Source organism: Pristis pectinata, chromosome 29 (genome assembly GCF_009764475.1).
Source record: "Pristis pectinata isolate sPriPec2 chromosome 29, sPriPec2.1.pri, whole genome shotgun sequence".
NCBI lineage: Eukaryota > Metazoa > Chordata > Chondrichthyes > Rhinopristiformes > Pristidae > Pristis > Pristis pectinata.
The window spans coordinates 20462095-20482165 of NC_067433.1; the positions used below are offsets into that span (position 1 = coordinate 20462095).

General features: G+C 42.5%; 1 protein-coding gene across 1 annotated transcript in view; it reads right to left on the reverse strand.

The window, feature by feature from the left end:
• The window catches only part of gpat4 (glycerol-3-phosphate acyltransferase 4), an 83108-nt gene that overhangs the window by 30203 nt on the left and 32834 nt on the right, over nt 1-20071 (reverse strand). The window contains exons 5-8 of the mRNA XM_052040799.1: nt 18638-18727; nt 14857-14950; nt 6978-7093; nt 4970-5025 (exon numbers count right to left, since the gene is read on the reverse strand). Of these exons, the coding sequence (XP_051896759.1) occupies nt 4970-5025; nt 6978-7093; nt 14857-14950; nt 18638-18727 (356 nt within the window). The remainder of the gene's footprint in view (nt 1-4969; nt 5026-6977; nt 7094-14856; nt 14951-18637; nt 18728-20071) is intronic.

A 20071-nucleotide genomic window follows, 5' to 3' on the forward strand; every position in this document is an offset into this window, starting at 1 on the left:
TCTACAAGTAGCAATACCTGCTTTAATCTAGCTTTTAGTTGGTGGAGAGAGAGCTAAGTATTTGTGGAAGCAAGTACATCAAGAGGAACTAACCTCCTCACCATCAAACAGTGCTATGGAATTTTCATATACAACATTCAAGGAGACAGATGGCATATGAAAATCAAAGAAAAAAAACTGCAGATGCTGGAAATCTGAAATAAAACCAGAAAATGCTAGAAACACTCAGCAGATCAAGCAGCATCTGTGGAAAGAAAAACAGCTAATTTTTTCCAAGTCAAAGGTCCTTCATCAGAACTGAGGACGAGAGAAAACAAGTTAATCTAGGCAGCAGAGATGGAAAGAGCGATGTAAGGGAATGCCTGTAAAAGGATGAAAAAATGTAGCCATCAAATAGGCAGCGAGGCTCACAGCCACCGTCTGTGTGAGGTGAAGTCTAGGTAACGTTGTATGGTCTGTCTTATTGGGACATGCCCAGCAGGCCAAAACATACAAATGAAGGAAACAGTAAAAATGGCTGGTCCTGATGGAAACAGGAAGAGCAATTTATGGTTATGGAGAAACAATTATTCTGGAAGATTTTACATATCTATTTATCAACGGGGATCAAGGAGGAGTAAATGGAAAAGAAATTGTCAACAGGATTCCTGAAAACCACATCATCTCCAAACATCATACTATTTTTCTACCAATGTAGATTTAAAGACCTGCAATTAATTAGATCAGGAAGATGAATTAGTCTTAAGATGAGGGGCCTGGTCAAGGGTTCAGAGGGGACATAGACTTAAAGTGAAGGTAGAAGGATTAGAGGATAGGTAAGGAAAATTGTTTCACCCAGGTGGTAGGGTTCTGGAACTCTGATGGAAGGGAAATAGAGACAAAACTCCCCATAACATTTAACAGGTGCTTGAAGACATGTGACCAGCATGGCGACAGACCTGGTGCTGGACGGTGGAGCGGACTGGATAGATAATTTCCCATCGACCCTGAGTTGTAAATTTTCTTATTCTTAAGCAGCAATTCCAGTTTCTCCTTTTGTTTGATATGAGTGAATTCTCTCACTTTTGTACAAATCTAAGAAAGTACTTCTGCACACTTTCTGCTGTCGACTAAAACTATTTCTCTCTCAACAGATACTGCCTGACTTGCTGCTTTCTGGTAGTTTTTTTTGACATTTTCAGTATTTTAAATTATTTAAAATGTTTTTGGTACTCAAGAATCTTTGCTTGTATCCCTTCTTTCTCAACTGCTATCCAATTCTCCCTTGATTAAAAGTCATTTCTACAGCCCTATTTATCCTTTCCAATAATTAACCCTCAACCGATATCGCTGAAACAGATTATCTGATCATGGTCACATTGTCTGTAGGTAGCTTGCTGCATGCAAATTAGCTACTGCCTATCCTACATTATTACCAGGACCAAAGTGATATAATAATAAATGTTCCAGTGAATCACATGGGTTTCAGGAGCATGTGGGGAAATGGGGACCTGGTGAGTTTCAGAGGAGCACTAGAATCATCGCCCAGTGAGTCAGGTGCTGAAGCACCAGGATTTCAGGGTACTTGGATAGCGGACCAGTGCTTTACTGCAGCTTCCTGTAAATTACTGTAATTTAGAGGCTGGGAGTTGTTTTTTGCAACCTCACAGAGTGGGTGCACTTCACCTGAATGCATTTTGAACAGAATACAGAGTTTAGAATTTTGCTCAGTTTGGGGAAAAGATAAAGTGTTGGAAAAAATGTCGCATTGGTAATTTCTAAAAAATAGGGCTGAATTAACAAGAAACATTAGCAGAAGAACCTAAATCACAAGTCTGCAAACAGGAAAGGCAGTAGAATCACGTGTGGCATCACAGGAAGACAGGAAGTTTTTTTTAATGTTTTCTGTAAATTGCTATCTCAAGTAGATCAATAGCTACTTTAAAACAAGCTCATTAATTAGACTAAATTATAATTAAAATCATAAATGTCCTATTGAGAAACAGTAACTAAATACATTACAATGGACATGGCACAGCTGTTGATGCATTACAGTTGTAGCAGGTGGAAGCTGGCAGAAATCACTGTCCCACAGGAATATATCTGCAGTACAGGTCTATAGTCGAGGAGGTGTACACATACTTTATAGGCAGAGACTGGCAGAGCTGAACTCCATGCTTTGGACACAGTGATGCACCAGGAAGGGATGATATTATCTGAACACTTTGCCTAGAAGGCCATCATACGCCCTAGATTAAGGGCTGTAGGTTTTATCAGTAGTTATGTACAGGAGGGTGTGACAACAGGGAGATGTGAATGTGGGCCAGTAGGATAACACTGAAGCATTGCCCAATAAATATGTGGTTCTTTCAGCCTGTGTAGACAAGAACAAAAAGTGCAAAACAGATGAGTAATCACAGCACTGCAGCAAAGAGGGCCTATCAAGCAGGGGTGTAAAGGGATGGAGTAGTGGCAGGAGACAGTATGGAGGGTGGGGTACTGTCCTTTGCAGCCACAGATGAGTCCTGGAGGCTGCATTGCCTATCTGGTGCCAGAGGTCAGGATTACACCTCAGGGCTGAAGAGGAGTGGAATTGGAGGGGAAAGATCTGATTCACTTAACTACACAGGCAAGATTAAGAAAGAATCTGTTAAGGGAGTACAGGTAAAATCTCCCCTTAACGAAACCACGCTGACTTTGCTTTATCATGCAATTCCAAGTACTCCGAAATTTCATCCTTAAGAATGGACTTTAAAATCTTACCAACCACTGAGGTCAGGTTAACGGGCCTACAATTTCCTGTCTTTTGCCTCCCTACCTTCTTAAACAGCGGTGTCACATCTGCGATTTTCCTCTCCTCTGGGATCTTCCCTGACTCCAGTAATCCTTTAAAGATCACTACTAATGCCTCCACCATCTCTTCAGCTACTAGCAGTTAGCGTTACGCTATTACAGCGCCAGAGACCCGGGTTCAATTCCTGCTGCTGTCTGTAAGGAGTTTGTACGTTCTCCCCGTGTCTGCGTGGGTTTCCTCCGGGTGCTCTGGTTTCCTCCCACATTCCAAAGACGTACAGGTTAGGAAGTTGTGGGCGTGCTATGTTGGTGCCGGAAGCGTGGCGACACTTGCGGGCTGCCCCCAGAACACTATGCAAAAGATGCATTTCACTGTGTGTTTCAATGTACATGTGACTAAAAGATATCTTATCTTTCAGAACTCTGGGGTATAGTCCATCCAGTTCAGGTGATCTGTTTACATTCAGGCTTTTCAGCTTCCTCAGCACTTTCTCCTTAGTTATGGCCACTACACTCACCTCTGTCCCGACTCTCTCGAATTTCTGGCATGATACTGGTGTCTTCCACTGTGAAGACTGACACAAAGTACCTATTCAGTTCCTCCACCATTTCTCTGTTCCCCATTACTACCTCTCCAGCATCATTTTCCAGCGATTCAATGTCTTCCCTTGCCACTCTCTTACCCCTACGTATCTAAAAATTCCTGGAATCTTCTTTTATATTATTGGCCACTTTACCCTTGTACTTCATCATCACTCTTCCCTAGTAGCTTTTTTTTTAGTTGTTGGCTTTTAAAGGCTTCCCACTAATCTTCGCCATATTGTATGCCCTCTCTTTTGGTTTTATGCTGTCCCTGACTTCCCTTGTCAGCCAAGGTTACCTCATCATCCCCCTAGAATGCTGTCTCTTCCTTGGGACGAAATTCTGCTGTCTCCTCCGAATTACTCCCAGAGATTCCTGCTCCACCATCTTCACTGCCAAGGTCCCCTTCCAACCAACTCCGGCCATGTCTCTGTAGTTACCTTTACTCAACTGTAATACTGTTACATCTGATTTCAGCTTCTCTCTCTCAAACTAAACCCTCCTAAGGGTTCACCTTATGCTCCCTGATCAAGTTTGCCTCACTACACAACACCAAATCCAGAACTGCCTGTTCCCTAGTGGGCCTGACCACAAGCTGCTCTAAAAAGCAACCTCATAGACATTTCATGAATTCCTTTTCTTGTGTTCCACTCCCAATCTGATTTTCCCAGTCTACTTGCATATTAAAGTCCCCCCGATCACTGTAGCATTGCCTTTCTTACAATCCTTTTCTACCTCCTGGTGTATTTTGTACCCCACATCCTGATCACTATTTGGAGGCCTGTACTTTAATTCACATCAGGGTCTTTTTACCTTTGCTGCTCCTCAACTCTACCCACAGGTGTGAAGGAGAGAGCAGGGTAGAAACTGGCAGCAAAGTAATCAAAGTTTCAAGTTTTGTACGTGCAGGACACAGCACCACCACAGTCATCAACGTACTGGAAAAGGGTTAAGCGATAGGTCCTGAATAGGTCTGTTCCACAAAAAGACGGCTGTAGCTTAGGACAATTGAGATGTGGTCTTCTGAAACACAATTCTGACAGGGCTTTACAGGGTAGATGCTCAAAGAATGATTCCTCTGGTAGAGGAACCTAGAAAAAGAGAGAATTTTATGATAAGGTGTCTCCCATTTGAGAGAACTTTATTGTCCCAGAGTGCAAATCTTTAGCATTCTCTAACCCAGAGAGCCATGGGTGTTGAGTCAGTAAATATATTCAAGGCTGAGTAGATGTTTTGTCCATTGGTATCAAGGGTTATAGGTAAGAGGCAGGACAGTAGAGTTGAGATCAGGATCTGATTAGCAATGATCTTATTGTTTAATGGAGCAGGTTCAAGAGACAGTACAGCCTGCTCCTGTTCTCAATCCTTATGTTTTTAAAGTCTCAAGCACAGTTTTGTCAGAGCACTGAACAAGAATCAATCCTGAGGGACTTCTGGCTTATTAACCTCAGCTAATACTGTCTTTATCAACTGACTCAAAGAGACCACTGGATAACTTTCAAGGTAGTTCACCCCCTATCTAATGATAGATATAATGCACATAACACTTAAGATGTTGCTTACAAGAACAGGGAGAGACCATTTGCTACTGTACCATTTAATGGCCTTCACTTACCTTCCGGGAATATTAAAATCGGAAGTTTAACCTGGTCTCTTACATGTTCACTCAGCCTGTAAAGATCAAAAAGAGCAGAATTGGCCAAAAATACATGCAAACGTAAAAGATTCTATTGGCTCTCTCATGCCCTCTTTAAGCACATGATAAAAGATCGAATGGATCTTGTTGCCATTAAAAAGAATGTGCACGTTGTAGGCAGTTACCTCCTCCTGCACTAACAGGCAATGCTAATTGGTGATCTAACACAGTACAAACAATGGTATTGTGACAACTTACTGATAAACCGGAAGGTGAATCTAAAGGACTGAAAAGTTACCAAGTACTACTAAACTGGGACCAGTGACCATAGTTCTATTAGTTTTAAATTAGTTATAGAAGGACAGATCTGGCCCATAAGTTAAAGTTCTAAATTGGGGCAAGGCAAATTTTTACAGTATTAGACAGGAACTTGCATAATTGATTGGAGTAGGTTGTTTGCAGGCAAAGGAGCATCTGGTAAGTGGGAGGCTTTTAAAAGTGAGATAGAGTTCAAGATCTGTATGTTTCTGTCAGAGTGAAGGGCAAAGCTGGCAGGAGCAGGGAACCCCAGATGACAAGGGATATCGAAGCTCTCGTCAGGAAAATGGAGGAGGCATGGGTCAGGTACAGGCAGCTGGGATCAAGTGAATCCCAGGAGGAGTGTAGGGCTTGCGAGAATATACTCAGGAAGGAAATCAGAAGGGCATAAAGGGGGCATGAGATAGCTTTGGCAGAGGAGATTGAAAATCCAAACAGATTTTATGTATATTAAGGGAAAAAGAGTAACTAGAGAGAGGAGGGCCCCTCAAAGACCAAAGTGGACATCTTTGGACAGGAGATGGGCAAGGTCCTCAATGAATATTTCTCCTGTTTTAACCATGTAGAAGGATATGAAGACTTCGGACCTTGAGATAGTAAATGGGGAGGTTTTGGGGATAGTCTGCATTTCAGAGGAGATATTGGATGGTCTTAAAATGCATGAGGGTAGATAAATTTCCAGGGTCCGATCAGATATATTCAAGATCACTACGGGAAGCTGGAGAAGAAATTATGGGAGCCCTGGCTGAGATACATGCATTATCGTTAGCGATGGGTGACGTGCCAGAAGACTGGAGGGCGACTAATGTTATGCCTTTATTTAAGAGATGCGAAAAAAATCCCTGGGAACTATAGACCAGTATGCCTAACATCTGTGGTAGGCATGTTACAAGAGGAGATTCTGAGGGATATGACATACAAGCATTTGAAAAGACAGGAGTTGATTAGGGATAGTCAGCATGGCTTTGTGCGTGCGAGATCATGTCTCACAAATTTGATTTTTTTTTGAAGAAGTAACCAAGAAGGTTGATGAGGGCAGGGCTGTAGAGCTGGTCTATATGGGCTTCATATAAGGCCTTTGATAAGGTTCCACATGGTGAGCTGCTATGAAAAGTTAGATTGCATAGGATCCAGGGAGAGCTAGCTGACTGGATACAGAATTGGCTTGATGGTAGGAAGCAGAGGGTGATGGTGGAAGGTTGTTGTTCAGACTGGAGGCCCGTGACTAGTGGTGTTCCCCAGGGGTCAGTGCTAGGCCCATTGCTAGTGTAGGAGAATAATGGATGATCTTACAAAGGTGTATAATATTATGAGGGGCATAGATAGGGTCAATGTGCACAGTCATGTTCCCAGGGCTGGGGAATCAAAAACTAGAGGGCATAGATTTAAGGCAAGAGGGGAGAGATATAAATGGGAACCTCAGGGTAACTTTTTCACCAAGAGAGTGGTCAGTATATGGAATGAGTTGCCAGAGGAAGTGGTTGAGACAGGTACATCGACATCATTTAAAAAGATACATGGATAGGAAAGGTTTAGAGGGATATGGGTCAAACCCGGGCAAATGGGACTAGCTTAGATGGGAATCTTGGTTGGCATGGACCAGTTGGGCCAAAGGACCCATTTCCATGCTGTATGACTATGACTCTAATTGTAGTGCCTTTTACCTCACCTTCTTGCAACTAGATTGCGATCTCTGACTTCTGATCTCTCAAACCAGATGTGTGGACAAGCCTTGACCATGGCTCTCTGAATGACTCCCATCAGCCCACTGTGAATCTGCCCAACCTGTTTAAACAAAATCCAGTCACAGACAGGGTTAGGATTGTGCTCATTTCTCCAGGCAACAAGTTCTATTTATCTGAATGTCAGAGGGATTGTTTTTCTTCTTTCCCCAACCTATTACAGATTTTTCTGCTGAGTGAGGAAGAACATATCTCCTTTATCCTCAGCTTGTTTACACTGTAGTGTTGTTTCAGAGAAAGGACAAGCAATAGCTCTCATACAAAGGGAGTCAGAATTTTATAACTCAGCGTCAATAGTTACATTCATATTATGCCTTGCCACTTCAAAATATACAATTAATTCTTTCTGAATTAATTTGTAGGGAACTACAATCATCATGATATCCAGTAATATCCCACAGGGGGCATTACAATGGAACAGTTGTTTACTTCGATAGCATTGGTACAGGCAAATCTACAACTGCTGACAGCAACACTCAGGATATTAATTCAGGAATATATACATCTTAGTAACATTGCAAGTTCTTTGCTTACATCCGGTTAATGGTTTCAGCTTCCGTATCCCTTGCCCAATAGTGCAAATTCTACCAATTTAGCCAACCTGACCTCAGTGCCAGGGATAACCATGAAGTGGTCAAACTAAATAACTTCAGAAGCCAATTGCATGTGTTCTACACAATGAAGCAATGGAGGAAAAGGTGAGGCTGAAAATGAATAAATGAAAAAGGTTTGCCCTATTTACGTTCTTTTGCAGGATTACCACTTTGATGTCCATTCTAGCATTATCCTCTATCCACTTGGAAACCCATACACATTTAAATAAGAGCCACTTCACAGCTCCAGTTGGCTGTGACATGACATTTCTGAACACCGTTAAAATTATACTTAAAAAGCTGAAGACAATTTGCAAAATAATTTTTAAAAATTTTCATCACACTCAAACTCCAGTGTTGTTTGTTGATATCATTTTAAATACAGATTTGTAAAGCAATACACTTTGCTGAACTAACATGAAAAGGCTATACTTTGAATGGCGTGATGTTAGAAAGTGCGAATGAGCAGGGACGCCACCCACCCAGGTCATTCTCTCTTCTCTCCTCTGCCATCAGGTAGAAAATACAGGAGCCTGAACCATAGAACAATACAGCACAATACAGGGCCTTCGGCCCACCATGTTGTGCCGACCTTCAAACCACACCTAAGACTATCTAAACCCTTCCTGCCACATATCCCTCTATTTTAAATTCCTCCATATGCTTATCTAACAATCTTTTGAACTTGCCCAACGTATCAGCCTCCACCACCACCCCAGGCAGCGCATTCCATGCACCAACTACTCTCTGGGCGAAAAACCTCCCTCTGACATCTCCCTTGAACTTCCCACCCATTACTTTAAAGCCATGTCCTCTTGTTTTGAGCATTAGTGCCCTGGGAAAGAGGCGCTGGCTGTCCACTCATCGTAATATCTTGTATACCTCTATCATGTCTCCCCTCATCCTCCTCCTCTCCAATGAGTAAAGCCCTAGCTCCCTTAGTCTCTCCTCATAATCCATACTCTCCAATCCAGGCAGCATCCTGGTAAATCTCCTCTGCACCCTTTCCAACGCCTCCACATCCTTCCTATAATGAGGCGAACGGAACTGGACACAGTACTCTAAGTGTGGCCTAACCAGAGTTTTGTAAAGCTGCATCATTACTTCGCAGCTCTTAAACTCAATCCCACGACTTATGAAAGCTAACATCCCATAAGCTTTCTTAACTACCCTATCTACCTGTGAGGTGACTTTCAGTGATCTGTGGATATGAACCCCCAGATCCCTCTGCTCCTCTACAATGCCCAGAATCCTGCCATTTACCTTGTACTCCGCCTTGGAGTTTGTCCTTCCAAAGTGTACTACCTCACACTTCTCTGGATTGAACTCCATCTGCCACTTGTCAGTCCAGCTCTGCGTCCTATCAATATCCCTCTGTAAGCTTCGACAGCCCTCCACACTATCCACAACACCACTGATCTTTGTGTCATCTGCAAACCTGCTAACCCACCCTTCCACCCCCTCATCTGAGTCATTAATAAATATTAAAAAAAAGTAGAGGTCTCAGAACCGATCCCTGTGGGACACCACTAGTCACAGCCCTCCAAATCGAATGCACTCCCTCCACCACAACCCTCTGCTTTCTACAGGCAAGCCAATTCTGAATCCACACTGACAAGCCTCCCTGGATCCTTTGGCCTCTGACCTTCTGAAGAAGCCTACCAAGCCTGAGGGCACATACCACCAGGCTTAAGGACTGTGCTTCTACCCCACTGTGATAAGACTGTTGAACGGTTATGATGAGATGGACTCTGACCTCACGATCTACCTTGTTGTGACCTTGCACCTTATTGCACTGCACTCTCTCTGCAGCTGTGACATTTTACTCTGTACTGTTATTGTTTTTACCTGTACTACCTCAATGCACTCTGTACTAACTCAATGTAACTGCACTGTGTAATGAATTGACCTGTAAGATTGGTGTGCAAGATAAGTTTTTATAATAAACCAATAGACAATAATAAACCAATACAAATACAGTGGCATGCAAAAGTTTGGGTACCCTGGTCAAAATTTCTGTTACTGTGAATAGCTAAGCGAGTAAAAGATGACCTGATTTCCAAAGGCATAAAGTTAAAGATGACATTTCTTTAATATTTTAAGCAAGATTACTTTTTTATTTCCATCTTTTACAGTTTCAAAATAACAAAAAAGGAAAAGGGCCCGAAGCAAAAATTTGGGCACCCTGCATGGTCAGTACTTAGTAACACCCCCTTTGGCAATATCACAGCTTGTAAACGTTTTCTGCAGCCAGTTAAGTCTTTCGATTCTTGTTTGGGGGATTTTTGCCCATTCTTCCTTGCAAAAGGCTTCTAGTTCTGTGAGATTCTTGGGCCGTCTTGCATGCACCGCTCTTTTGAGGTCTATCCACAGATTTTCAATGATGTTTAGGTCAGGGGACTGTGAGGGCCATGGCAAAACCTTCAGCTTGTGCCTCTTGAGGTAGTCCATTGTGGATTTTGATGTGTGTTTAGGATTGTTATCCTTTTGTAGAAGCCGTCCTCTTTTCATCTTCAGCTTTTTTTTTTACAGATGGTGTGATGTTTGCTTCCAGAATTTGCTGGTATTTAATTGAATTCATTCTTCCTCTACTAGTGAAACGTTCCCCATGCCACTGGCTGCAACACAAGCCCAAAGCATGATTGATCCACCCTCGTGCTTAACAGTTGGAGAGGTGTTCTTTTCATGAAATTCTGCACCCTTTTTTCTCCAAACTTTCCTGCATCCTCACCACAAAATTCAGTGTCATAAGTTTGCAAAGGAACATCTAAACAATCCTGATGCATTTTGGAAACAAGTCCTGTGCACTGATGAAGTTAAGATAGAACTTTTTGGCTGCAATGAGCAAAGGTATGTTTGGAGAAAAAAAAGAGTGCAGAACTTCATGAAAAGATCACCTCTCCAACTGTTAAGCATGGGGGTAGATCAATCATGCTTTGGGCTTGTGTTGCAGCCAGTGGCACCGGGAACATTCAACTGGTAGAGGAAGAATGAATTCAATAAATACCAGCAAATTCTGGAAGCAAACATCACACAGTCTGTAAAAAAAAAGCTGAAGATGAAAAGAGGATGGCTTCTACAACAGGATAACGACCCTAAACACACCTCAAAATCCACAATAGACTACCTCAAGAGGGAACAAGCTGAAGGTTTTGCCATGGCCCTCACAGTCCCCCAACCTAAACATCATCGAAAATCTGTGGATAGACCTCAAAAGAGCAGTGCATGCAAGACGGCCCATGAATCTTACAGAACTAGACGCCTTTTGCAAGGAAGAATGGGCAAAAATCCCCCAAACAAGAATCGAAAGACTCTTAGCTGGCTGCAGAAAGTGTTTACAAGCTGAGATACTTGCCAAAGGGGGTGTTACTAAGTACTGACCACGCAGGGTGCCCAAACTTTTGCTTCGGGCCCTTTTCCTTGTTTGTTATTTTGAAACTGTAAAAGATGGAAATAAAAAAGTAATCTTGCTTAAAATATTAAAGAAATGTGTCATCTTTAACTTTATGCCTTTTGGAAATCAGGTCATCTTTTACTTGCTTAACTATTCACAGTAACAGAAATTTTGACCAGAGGTGCCCAAACTTTTGCATGCCGCTGTACATATACAGCTGATAAAAGTTGTCAGGACAGGTTAAAAACATGATTAAAAACCCATATGGGTAACTAGGGTTTATCAATAAAGTAATAGAATACAAAAGCATGAACTAATGATCTTAAACCAGAGGGCATCTCTTTAGGGTGAGGAGTAAGAGGGTTCTGAACAGAAGTTCTTTTTTCCCATCCAGAGTGTAGCTGTGATCTGGAAAGCACTACTTGCGAAGGTGGTGGAAGCAGGTAGTCTCAACTTGTAAAAAGTATCTGGATGAGCACTTGAATTACCAAGGCATAAAAGGCTATGGACCATGTGCTGGCAAATAGAACTGGGGTGGACGAGTATTTATGGTCAGTATGGACATGACTGGCTGAAGAGCCCGCTTCTGAGACTCTATAATCATAGATTTTAAATAATTGTTAAAAAGATCTGGAGGTTTTATTCAAAGTTGTCAGGATATCGAATGCTCCACCCGAGGAGGTGGTAGAAACTGATTCCACAATGGTTAAAGAAGCAGGGTTTGAGACCCACATGGCCCAAGAGCCAGCAATGAGTCAAAATGCTTTCTTCTATTCATTTAGCTTCTATGATTTTGAACTTGCAAAGGTTGTTAATCATAGAATCATAGCACAATACAGGCCCTTCGGCCCACAATGTCGTGCCGACCTTTAAACCTCGCCTAAGACCATCTAACCCCTTCCTCCCACATATCCCTGTTTTAAATTCCACCATATGCTTATCCAGCAATATCTTGAATCTGACCAATGTACCTGCCTCCACCACTGCCCCAGGCAGCGCATTCCATGCATCAACCACTCTCTGGGTAAAAAACCTGCCTCTGATATCTCCCTTGAACTTCCCACCCATTACTTTAAAGCTATGCCCTCTTGTATTGAGCATCGGTGCCCTGGGAAAGAGGCACTGGCTGTCTATCTATTCCTCTTAATATTTTGTACACCTCCATCATGTCTCCTCTCATCCTCCTTCTCCCCAATGAGTAAAGTCCTAGCTCCCTTAGTCTCTCCTCATAATCCATACTCTCTAAATCAGGCAGCATCCTGGTAAATCTCCTCTGCACCCTTTCCAATGCTTCCACATCCTTCCTATAATGAGGCGACCAGAACTGGATACAGTACTCCAAGTGTGGTCTAACCAGAGTTTCGTAGAGCTGCATCATTACCTCGCGGCTCTTAAACTCGATCCCACGACTTATGAATGCTAACATCCCATAGGCTTTCTTAACCACCTTATCTACCTGTGAGGCAACTTTCAGGGATCTGTGGATATGAACCCCCAGATCCCTCTGCTCCTCCACACTACCCAGAATCCTGCCATTAACTTTGTACTCCATCTTGGAGTTTGTCCTTCCAAAGTGTACCACCTCACACTTCTCTGGATTGAACTCCATCTGCCACTTCTCAGCCCAGCTCTGCATCCTATCAATATCCCCCTGCAATCTTCGACAGTCCTCCACTCTACCCACAACACCACCAACCTTTGTGTCGTCTGCAAATTTGCCAACCCACCCTTCTACCCCCTCAATCCAAGTCATTAATAAAAATCACGAAAAGTAGAGGTCCCAGAACTGATCCTTGTGGGACATCACTAGTCACAGCCCTCCAATCTGAATGCACTCCCTCCACCACAACCCTCTGCTTTCTACAGGCAAGCCAATTCTGAATCCACACGGCCAAGCCTCCCTGGATCCCATACCCTCTGGCCTTCTGAAGAAGCCTACCATGTAGAACCTTGTCAAATGCCTTACTAAAATCCATGTAGACCACATCTACTGCACTACCCTTATCAATCTTCCTGGTCACCTCCTCAAAGAACCTTATCAGGCTTGTGAGACATGATGTGCCCTTCACAAAGCCATGCTGGTTGTCCCTGATGAGACCATGATTCTCTAAATGCCCATAGATCCTATCTCCATAGAACAATACAGCCCAATACAGGCCCTTCAGCCCACTATGTTGTGCCGACCTTCAAACCACTCCTAAGACTATCTAACCCCTTCCTCCCACATATCCCTTTATCTTAAATTCCTCCATATGCTTATCTAACAATCTCCTGAACTTCATTCCATGCACCAACCACTCTCTGGATGAAAAACCTCCCTCTGACGTCTCCCTTGAACTTCCCACCCATTACCTTAAAGCCATGCCCTCTTTTATTGATCATCGGTGCCCTGGGAAAGAGGCACTGGCTGTCCACTCTATCTATTCCTCTTAATATTTTGTACACCTCTATCATGTCTCCCCTCATCCTCCTTCTCTCCAATGAGTAAAGCCCTAGCTCCCCTAGTCTCTCCTCGTAATCCATACTCTCTAATCCAGGCAGCATCCTGGTAAATCTCCTCTGCACCCTTTCCAACGCCTCCACATCCTTCCTATAATGAAGCAACCAGAACTGGACACACTACTCTAAGTGTGGTCTAACCAGAGTTTTGTAAAGCTGCATCATTACTTCGCGGCTCTTAAACTCGATGCCACGACTTATGAAAGCTAACATCCCATAAGCATCTCTAAGTATCCTATCCAACAGCTTGCCCACCACAAACGTAAGGCTCACTGGTCTATAATTCCCTGGACTATCCCTACTTCCATTTTTTGAATAAGGGGACAACATTTGCCACCTTCCAATCTTCTGGTACCATTCCCGTGGACAACGAGGACTCAAAGATCCGAGCCAACAGTTCAGCAACCTCCTCCCTCGCCTCACGGAGCAGTGTGGGGAATATTGTGTCAGGCCCCGGGGACTTATGTCCTAATATTTTCTAACAGCTCCAACACATCCTCCCTTTTGATATCTACGTGCTCCAGAACATTACCCTTACCAACACTGTCCTCAGTGTCATCAAGGCCCCTCTCCTTGGTGAATACTGAAGAGAAGTATTCATTGAGGACCTCACCCACTTCCACAGCTTCCAGGCACATCTTCCCACTGTCTCTAATTGGTTCTACCTTTACTCTCGTCATCCTTCTGCTCTTCACATAAGTGTAAAAAGCCTTGGGATTTACCTTAACCCTACTCGCCAAGGACTTTTCATGTCCCCTTCTTGCTCTTGTCAGCCCCTTACGTTCCTTCCTTGCTACCTTATATTCCTCAAGAGACCTATCTGATCCTTGCTTCCTAAACCTTATATATGCTGCCTTCTTCCTCCTAACTAGATGTTCCACCTCTCTTGTCACCCATGGTTCCTTCACCCTGCCATTCCTTCTCTGCCTCACTGGACAAATTTATCCCTAACATCCTGCAAGAGATCCCTGAACAACGACCACATGTCCACAGTACATTTCCCTTCAAAAGTGTCATCCCAATTCACACTCACAAGTTCTAGCCTTATAGTCTCATAATTTGCCCTTCCCCAATTAACTATCTTCCTGTCCTCTTTGCTCCTATCCTTGTCCATGACAATGCTAAAGGTTAGGGAGCGGTGGTCACTGTCCCCCAAGTGCTCTCCCACTGTTAAGCAACATGTGGGCCACTTACTAAGCAATATAAGAATATAATGGATTGAAGATGACAATGATATCTTGAAACAAAGTGGCTAGTGTTAAGAGTTCGCGATGCGTGGCATTATTACATCTGTACGTAGAGAATTGGAAAAGCACTCACCATAGCATAGAAGCCATCACTAGCCAGAATGATGACATCAATTGGAGAAGTGTGATTCGCAACACATATACCTCCATTTTTGGGTCTGTTTTCACTATCAAGGAAATAAATAAAGATAAATAAAAATAAACAGAACATGGTCACTGGAAAGCTCGGTGTCTGCAGGCCTGTGCAATGTCTTGCTGGTTTAAACACTGCAGCCACTCCTTCCTATTTCACACACGGGCTGGGGTAGTTGTTCATCAGTCTTCTATTCTTCCCCTGGTCCAGAAACCATCTAAGGTACATCTATCTAGCATCTTTCTCTCAGCAATCTCACCCTTTCTTTCCATACCCACTGATTATAAAACAACTGCTTCCTATTCATTACATGAAGAAATGCTTCTGGGAAAAGCTTTAAAGAACAGATAGTAAATTAGCACCAAGTCAAACAAGAGAAAAATAAATGGTCAGAAGAGACAAATGCACATCTAAGAAGAGATGCAAGACAGATAAGGAGTTGGAGAATTGTAAAGGATGGTAACAAGGTGGCATTAGGAATGGTCACCAATTTATTTTCGGGATCTGGACATTCCTGGTTAGGTCATCATTGATTGCCCATCCCTAATTGCCTTTGAGGTGTTGGTAGAGAGCTGCCTTCTTCAACTGCTGCAGTCTTCTGAAAGTATGCTTGTCATGCTGTTGGGGAAGGAGTTCCAGGATTTCGATCCAGTAATATGTTTCCAGGATAGTGCACAATTTGGAAGGGAACATATCCAGATGGTGTTCCCATGCTCCTGCTGCCATTGTCCTTTTTAGGCAATGGAGGCTGTGGGTTTGGGAGGTGCTGTCAGAGTAGCCCACACAAGTAATTGCAGCAGATTTTATGGACTGTGCACACTGCAGCCACCATGCACTGGTAGTGGAGGGAATAAATGTTGCGTGGTATAATGGGGTATCAATTGAGTGGGCTCATTTCTCCTAAATGGTGTCTAACTTCTCAAGTATTACTGGAGCTATACTCATCCAGCCAAGTGGAGAATATTCCATCACACTCCTGCCTTGTGTTTTATAGACAGGGGACAGGCTTTGGAGGGTCAGCAGGTGAGTCACTTCTGACTGGTGGTTGTAGCCACTATAGTTATGTGGCTGATCCAGAGTTTCTGGTTAATGGCAATCCCCGGGAAGTTGATGATGCAGGATCAGTGATGATAATGCTATTGAATGTCAAAGGTAAGTGGTTAGACTCTTCCTTATTGGAGGTGGTCATTGCCTAGCACTTTTAGACCATAGATGTTACTTGCCATTTGTCAGTTCATGCTGGAAGAGTTTAGATCTTGCTACATGCAGGCGTGAATTTGCTGAGGTGTTGCAGATGGAATTAAATATAGCACAACCATCAGTGAACTTCTTCACATTATCTTTTGAATCTTAAGTCATCGAATGGTGATCCTAGACTCTGAGGAACTCTAGCAGTGATGTCCTGGGGCTGGACTTCCTCATCTTCTTCCTTTGTAAAAGGTACAACAATATACAGAGTCCTTTCCCCGGGTGCCCATTGTCTCAGTTTTATTCAGATTATCTGACACCACAATCAGTTAAATATTCCTAACAGGACATAACTGGACAATATTCCACATTCTCATGTAGATTCCAGTGCTGTAATTGTGTTGGAACAGCTTGGCTGAAGCACATCTAGTACTTGAGCAAACAACTTCAGTACAATACAGTATCAAGGTGCTATCACTATGATGGGATGAGACCACAGGCCTCCCAATCGCCAGCAGGAGACAGGGGATATGTATTTAGAAAATGGAAAGATATAAAACAATAGCGTAGTTGTAATGGATGATGTAAACTTCCCCAATATTAACTGGGACTCCCTTAGTGCCAAGGACTGAGATGGAGTAGAATTTGTTAGGTGCATCCAGGAGCGTTTATTGAAGCAATATAAAGATATTCCAACAAGGGAATGGGCCGTACTAGACCTTGAACTGGGGAATAAGCCTGGTCAGGTAACTGAATTTTCAGTGGGGTGCATTTTGGGAACAGTAATCATAATTCCATCAGTTTTAAAACAGTTATGCATTAGGATAAGATTGGACCTTAGATGAAAGTACTAAATTGGGGGAAGACTAACTACTACAGTATTAGGCAAGAATGAGGGAGAGTAGCTTGGGAGAAGCTGTTTGAGGGTAAATCCGCATCTGACATGTGGGAGTTGTTTAAAGGCTGACTGGTTAGCGTTCAGGACATTTTCCACGAGGAAGAAAGGATGGCAAGGTTCAGGAACCTTGGAAGACAAAAGAGTACAGGACTTTGTCTCCACAAGATCTGTGTGGCAGTCACTGGAAAACAAAGTAACCATTGCGGGACAGAAATCTCAAAAGGGAGCATGGTGGTAGAAAGGGCAAAGATACTAGAGAGATTTGAAGGGGAAGAATCTTGAGAAACATTTGTGTTTGTGTGCTGTAAGGCACACATTTAATAAAGCATTTCTAGTAATCCCAAATAACTGTACAGATCCCATAATTACATACACTGCAACACAAAGATGAACTCTAGCAACTGAGTACAGGTCCTCCCCAGCTTACAAACACCCGACTTATGTACAGCCCGTACATATGAGCAAGTGTTTGGGAGACCAGCAGGATGGATTTGCTGGCTGCTGCCGGAATTTTCTGCCCTGTGGGAACACTGTTCATGGCCATATTTCTGACTTGCACACTACCTAGGTTATCAACAGTTCACAGGAACTGTACCCTGCTGTAAGTTGGGGAGGACTTATACCCAAACACAATAGGAAGCAACTAAACAGAATTGTTTGTTTTATACACACACACACAAATATACAAAATATAAAATATACAGATATACACACACACTGGTAAAGTTGCGTTGATAAAATTGAAATAATTCTACTCTCTTAATTAACTTATAGATTTTGTCCACACAACTTTAAGCTAATTCTTCAAATCTTGGACAAACCTACCACTTCATGAACAAGACAAAAATGGCTAAAAAATTAAATTTTCCTGAGTTATTAAAATTACAGAAATTGTCCTTATACATTGTACATGAACAAGTTTATCAAGATGGAGTTGGGATAACTCATGAAACATACAATGACCGTGGGGAAGTGCATGCAGATGGTGTAGGAGCAGCTTTATTATATATTGCCCAAACCACTGGTGTCCATGTTATAACTTACATCGTCCTGTTTACGTCCACCTCATCACCTGTACCGCCATTCCATTTCTGCTTACCTACATTTGTTCTCCACACCCCCTCTGCGTCCACAACCCTGCCCACTTTGAAATTTTTATTCGTGCTGTCAAATCTCCCTTTCTCAATCACATCACCCACCTGTCCAGTCTCCAGAACACACATGCTCCTTCAGTTCTAAGTTCAGCCGCCGACAGTGATGCTTTCAGCTGTCTCACCCCAAGCTTTAGCTCTTTCCCTGAACATGTCTTCCTCATTTAAGATGTTTCTTAAAATCTCTGCATTGATCTTTAGATTTTAGTCATCAGTCCCAACATCCCTTTTTCTGGCATGATGCCAAACTTTATCTACTAACACAAATGTTATAATCATAACTTTAAAAGGTACAAAATAATTACAAGTGCTGTTATGTATAGTGTTACAACAAATTATACCCTCATTCTATCTAGCTTCCATGATAAAATGTGCAACATTTCTTCAAACTTTGACTTTTATTGCCAAATGAAATTCAGCTGACATGATTACATACACGCAAGTTCTGGGATAATGCCACCTATGTTCTGTACCACATACCAACCTGTCATGATAATGTATAATAGCAGTCAGTGCTCTCACACAGATCCTGTAGCACATCAAATGTACATGCTTGCTCAGAAAGTCCTTCAACCTAGGCAAAGGGAAAAAAATTGCAGTGAAGACAAGATTAATACAAGTTAGTAGACATAACCTGTGGTCTAGAGAATAAAAAATAAAAATTCCCTTTCAAACTTTTACAGTAAAATTGTATTATCCTTCTCTTAAGTTCAAGTTACTTTATTGTCATTCACCCATATGCTATAAAAACACATGGCGGAACGAAATGTTGTTTCCCCCAGACTCTCACAACAGAGGACGTACATAGAACAAAAGACATACAATAAGCACAAACAAAAAACAAAAAAAAATTGTGCAAATACAAAGAGTGCAAAAAAAACGGTGTATACAAAATACAAATTTAGTGCAGAGTTAGTGCAAACCCGAGTTGGATGAAGAGAAATACAAAGCTCAGTATGTTGTACTAATTGTCTAAGCATGTTCGGCAGCAGCCAAAGTTCTTATACGCCGTTGTGCAAACCAGGGCTTTTGATGCAGCATTTGTCTACCAGGGTATTCAGGAGCCTGACAGCCTGGGGGCAAAAACTGTTGTGCCATCTAGTAGTTCTGGCCTGGATACCGATAACCAGACTCAATTCCTAACGAATCCCATGTCAACTCAGTCTCTGAATCATCTTGGAGTATTTTACCACAGTAAAGCTGATATATAATTGCAAGTAGTTGCACTTAGGGCTAGCACCAAACTGATGAGTCAAATGGTCACTGTAAAATTTCCCTGATACGTGCGTGTCAGTCATTTGGGCATTATAATTTATCTCACCATTCCACACCCCAAGCTTCTATTGATTACTGCACTTGTGAAAGTTGGATGAAAAGGGGAAGCTAAAACAACAAACGCCAATTAGGACTCAAAACCGCAGGATGTAATCTCCCCCAATTAGGTTCTGGGAAGGCACTAGTGAACCAGATGGGTTTTCATCACAATCCAATAGTTTCACTGCCACCATTACTGATACACTTTCAATTCCAGTTTATTTAATTAACAACGTTATCGTCACACAGCACAGAAACGGGCCCTTCAGGCCAATTTGTCTATGCCGACCAAGGTGTCTTCCTGAGCTAGACTCATTTGCCTGCATTTGGCACATATCCTTCTAAACCTTTCCTATCCATGTACTTGTACAAATGTTTTATTTGGGACATTGTGATTTTACCCAGCTCTACCACTTCCTCTGGCAGCTCATTCCATATACCCACCACACTCTGTATAAAGATCTTGCCCCTCAGCTCCCCATAAGTTATGTTGCAGCTTTATAAAACTTTAGTTAGGCTGCATCAGGAGTATTGCATTCAATTCTGGTCACTTCATTATAGGAAGGATGTGGACACTTCGGAGTGCATGCAGAAGAGATTTACT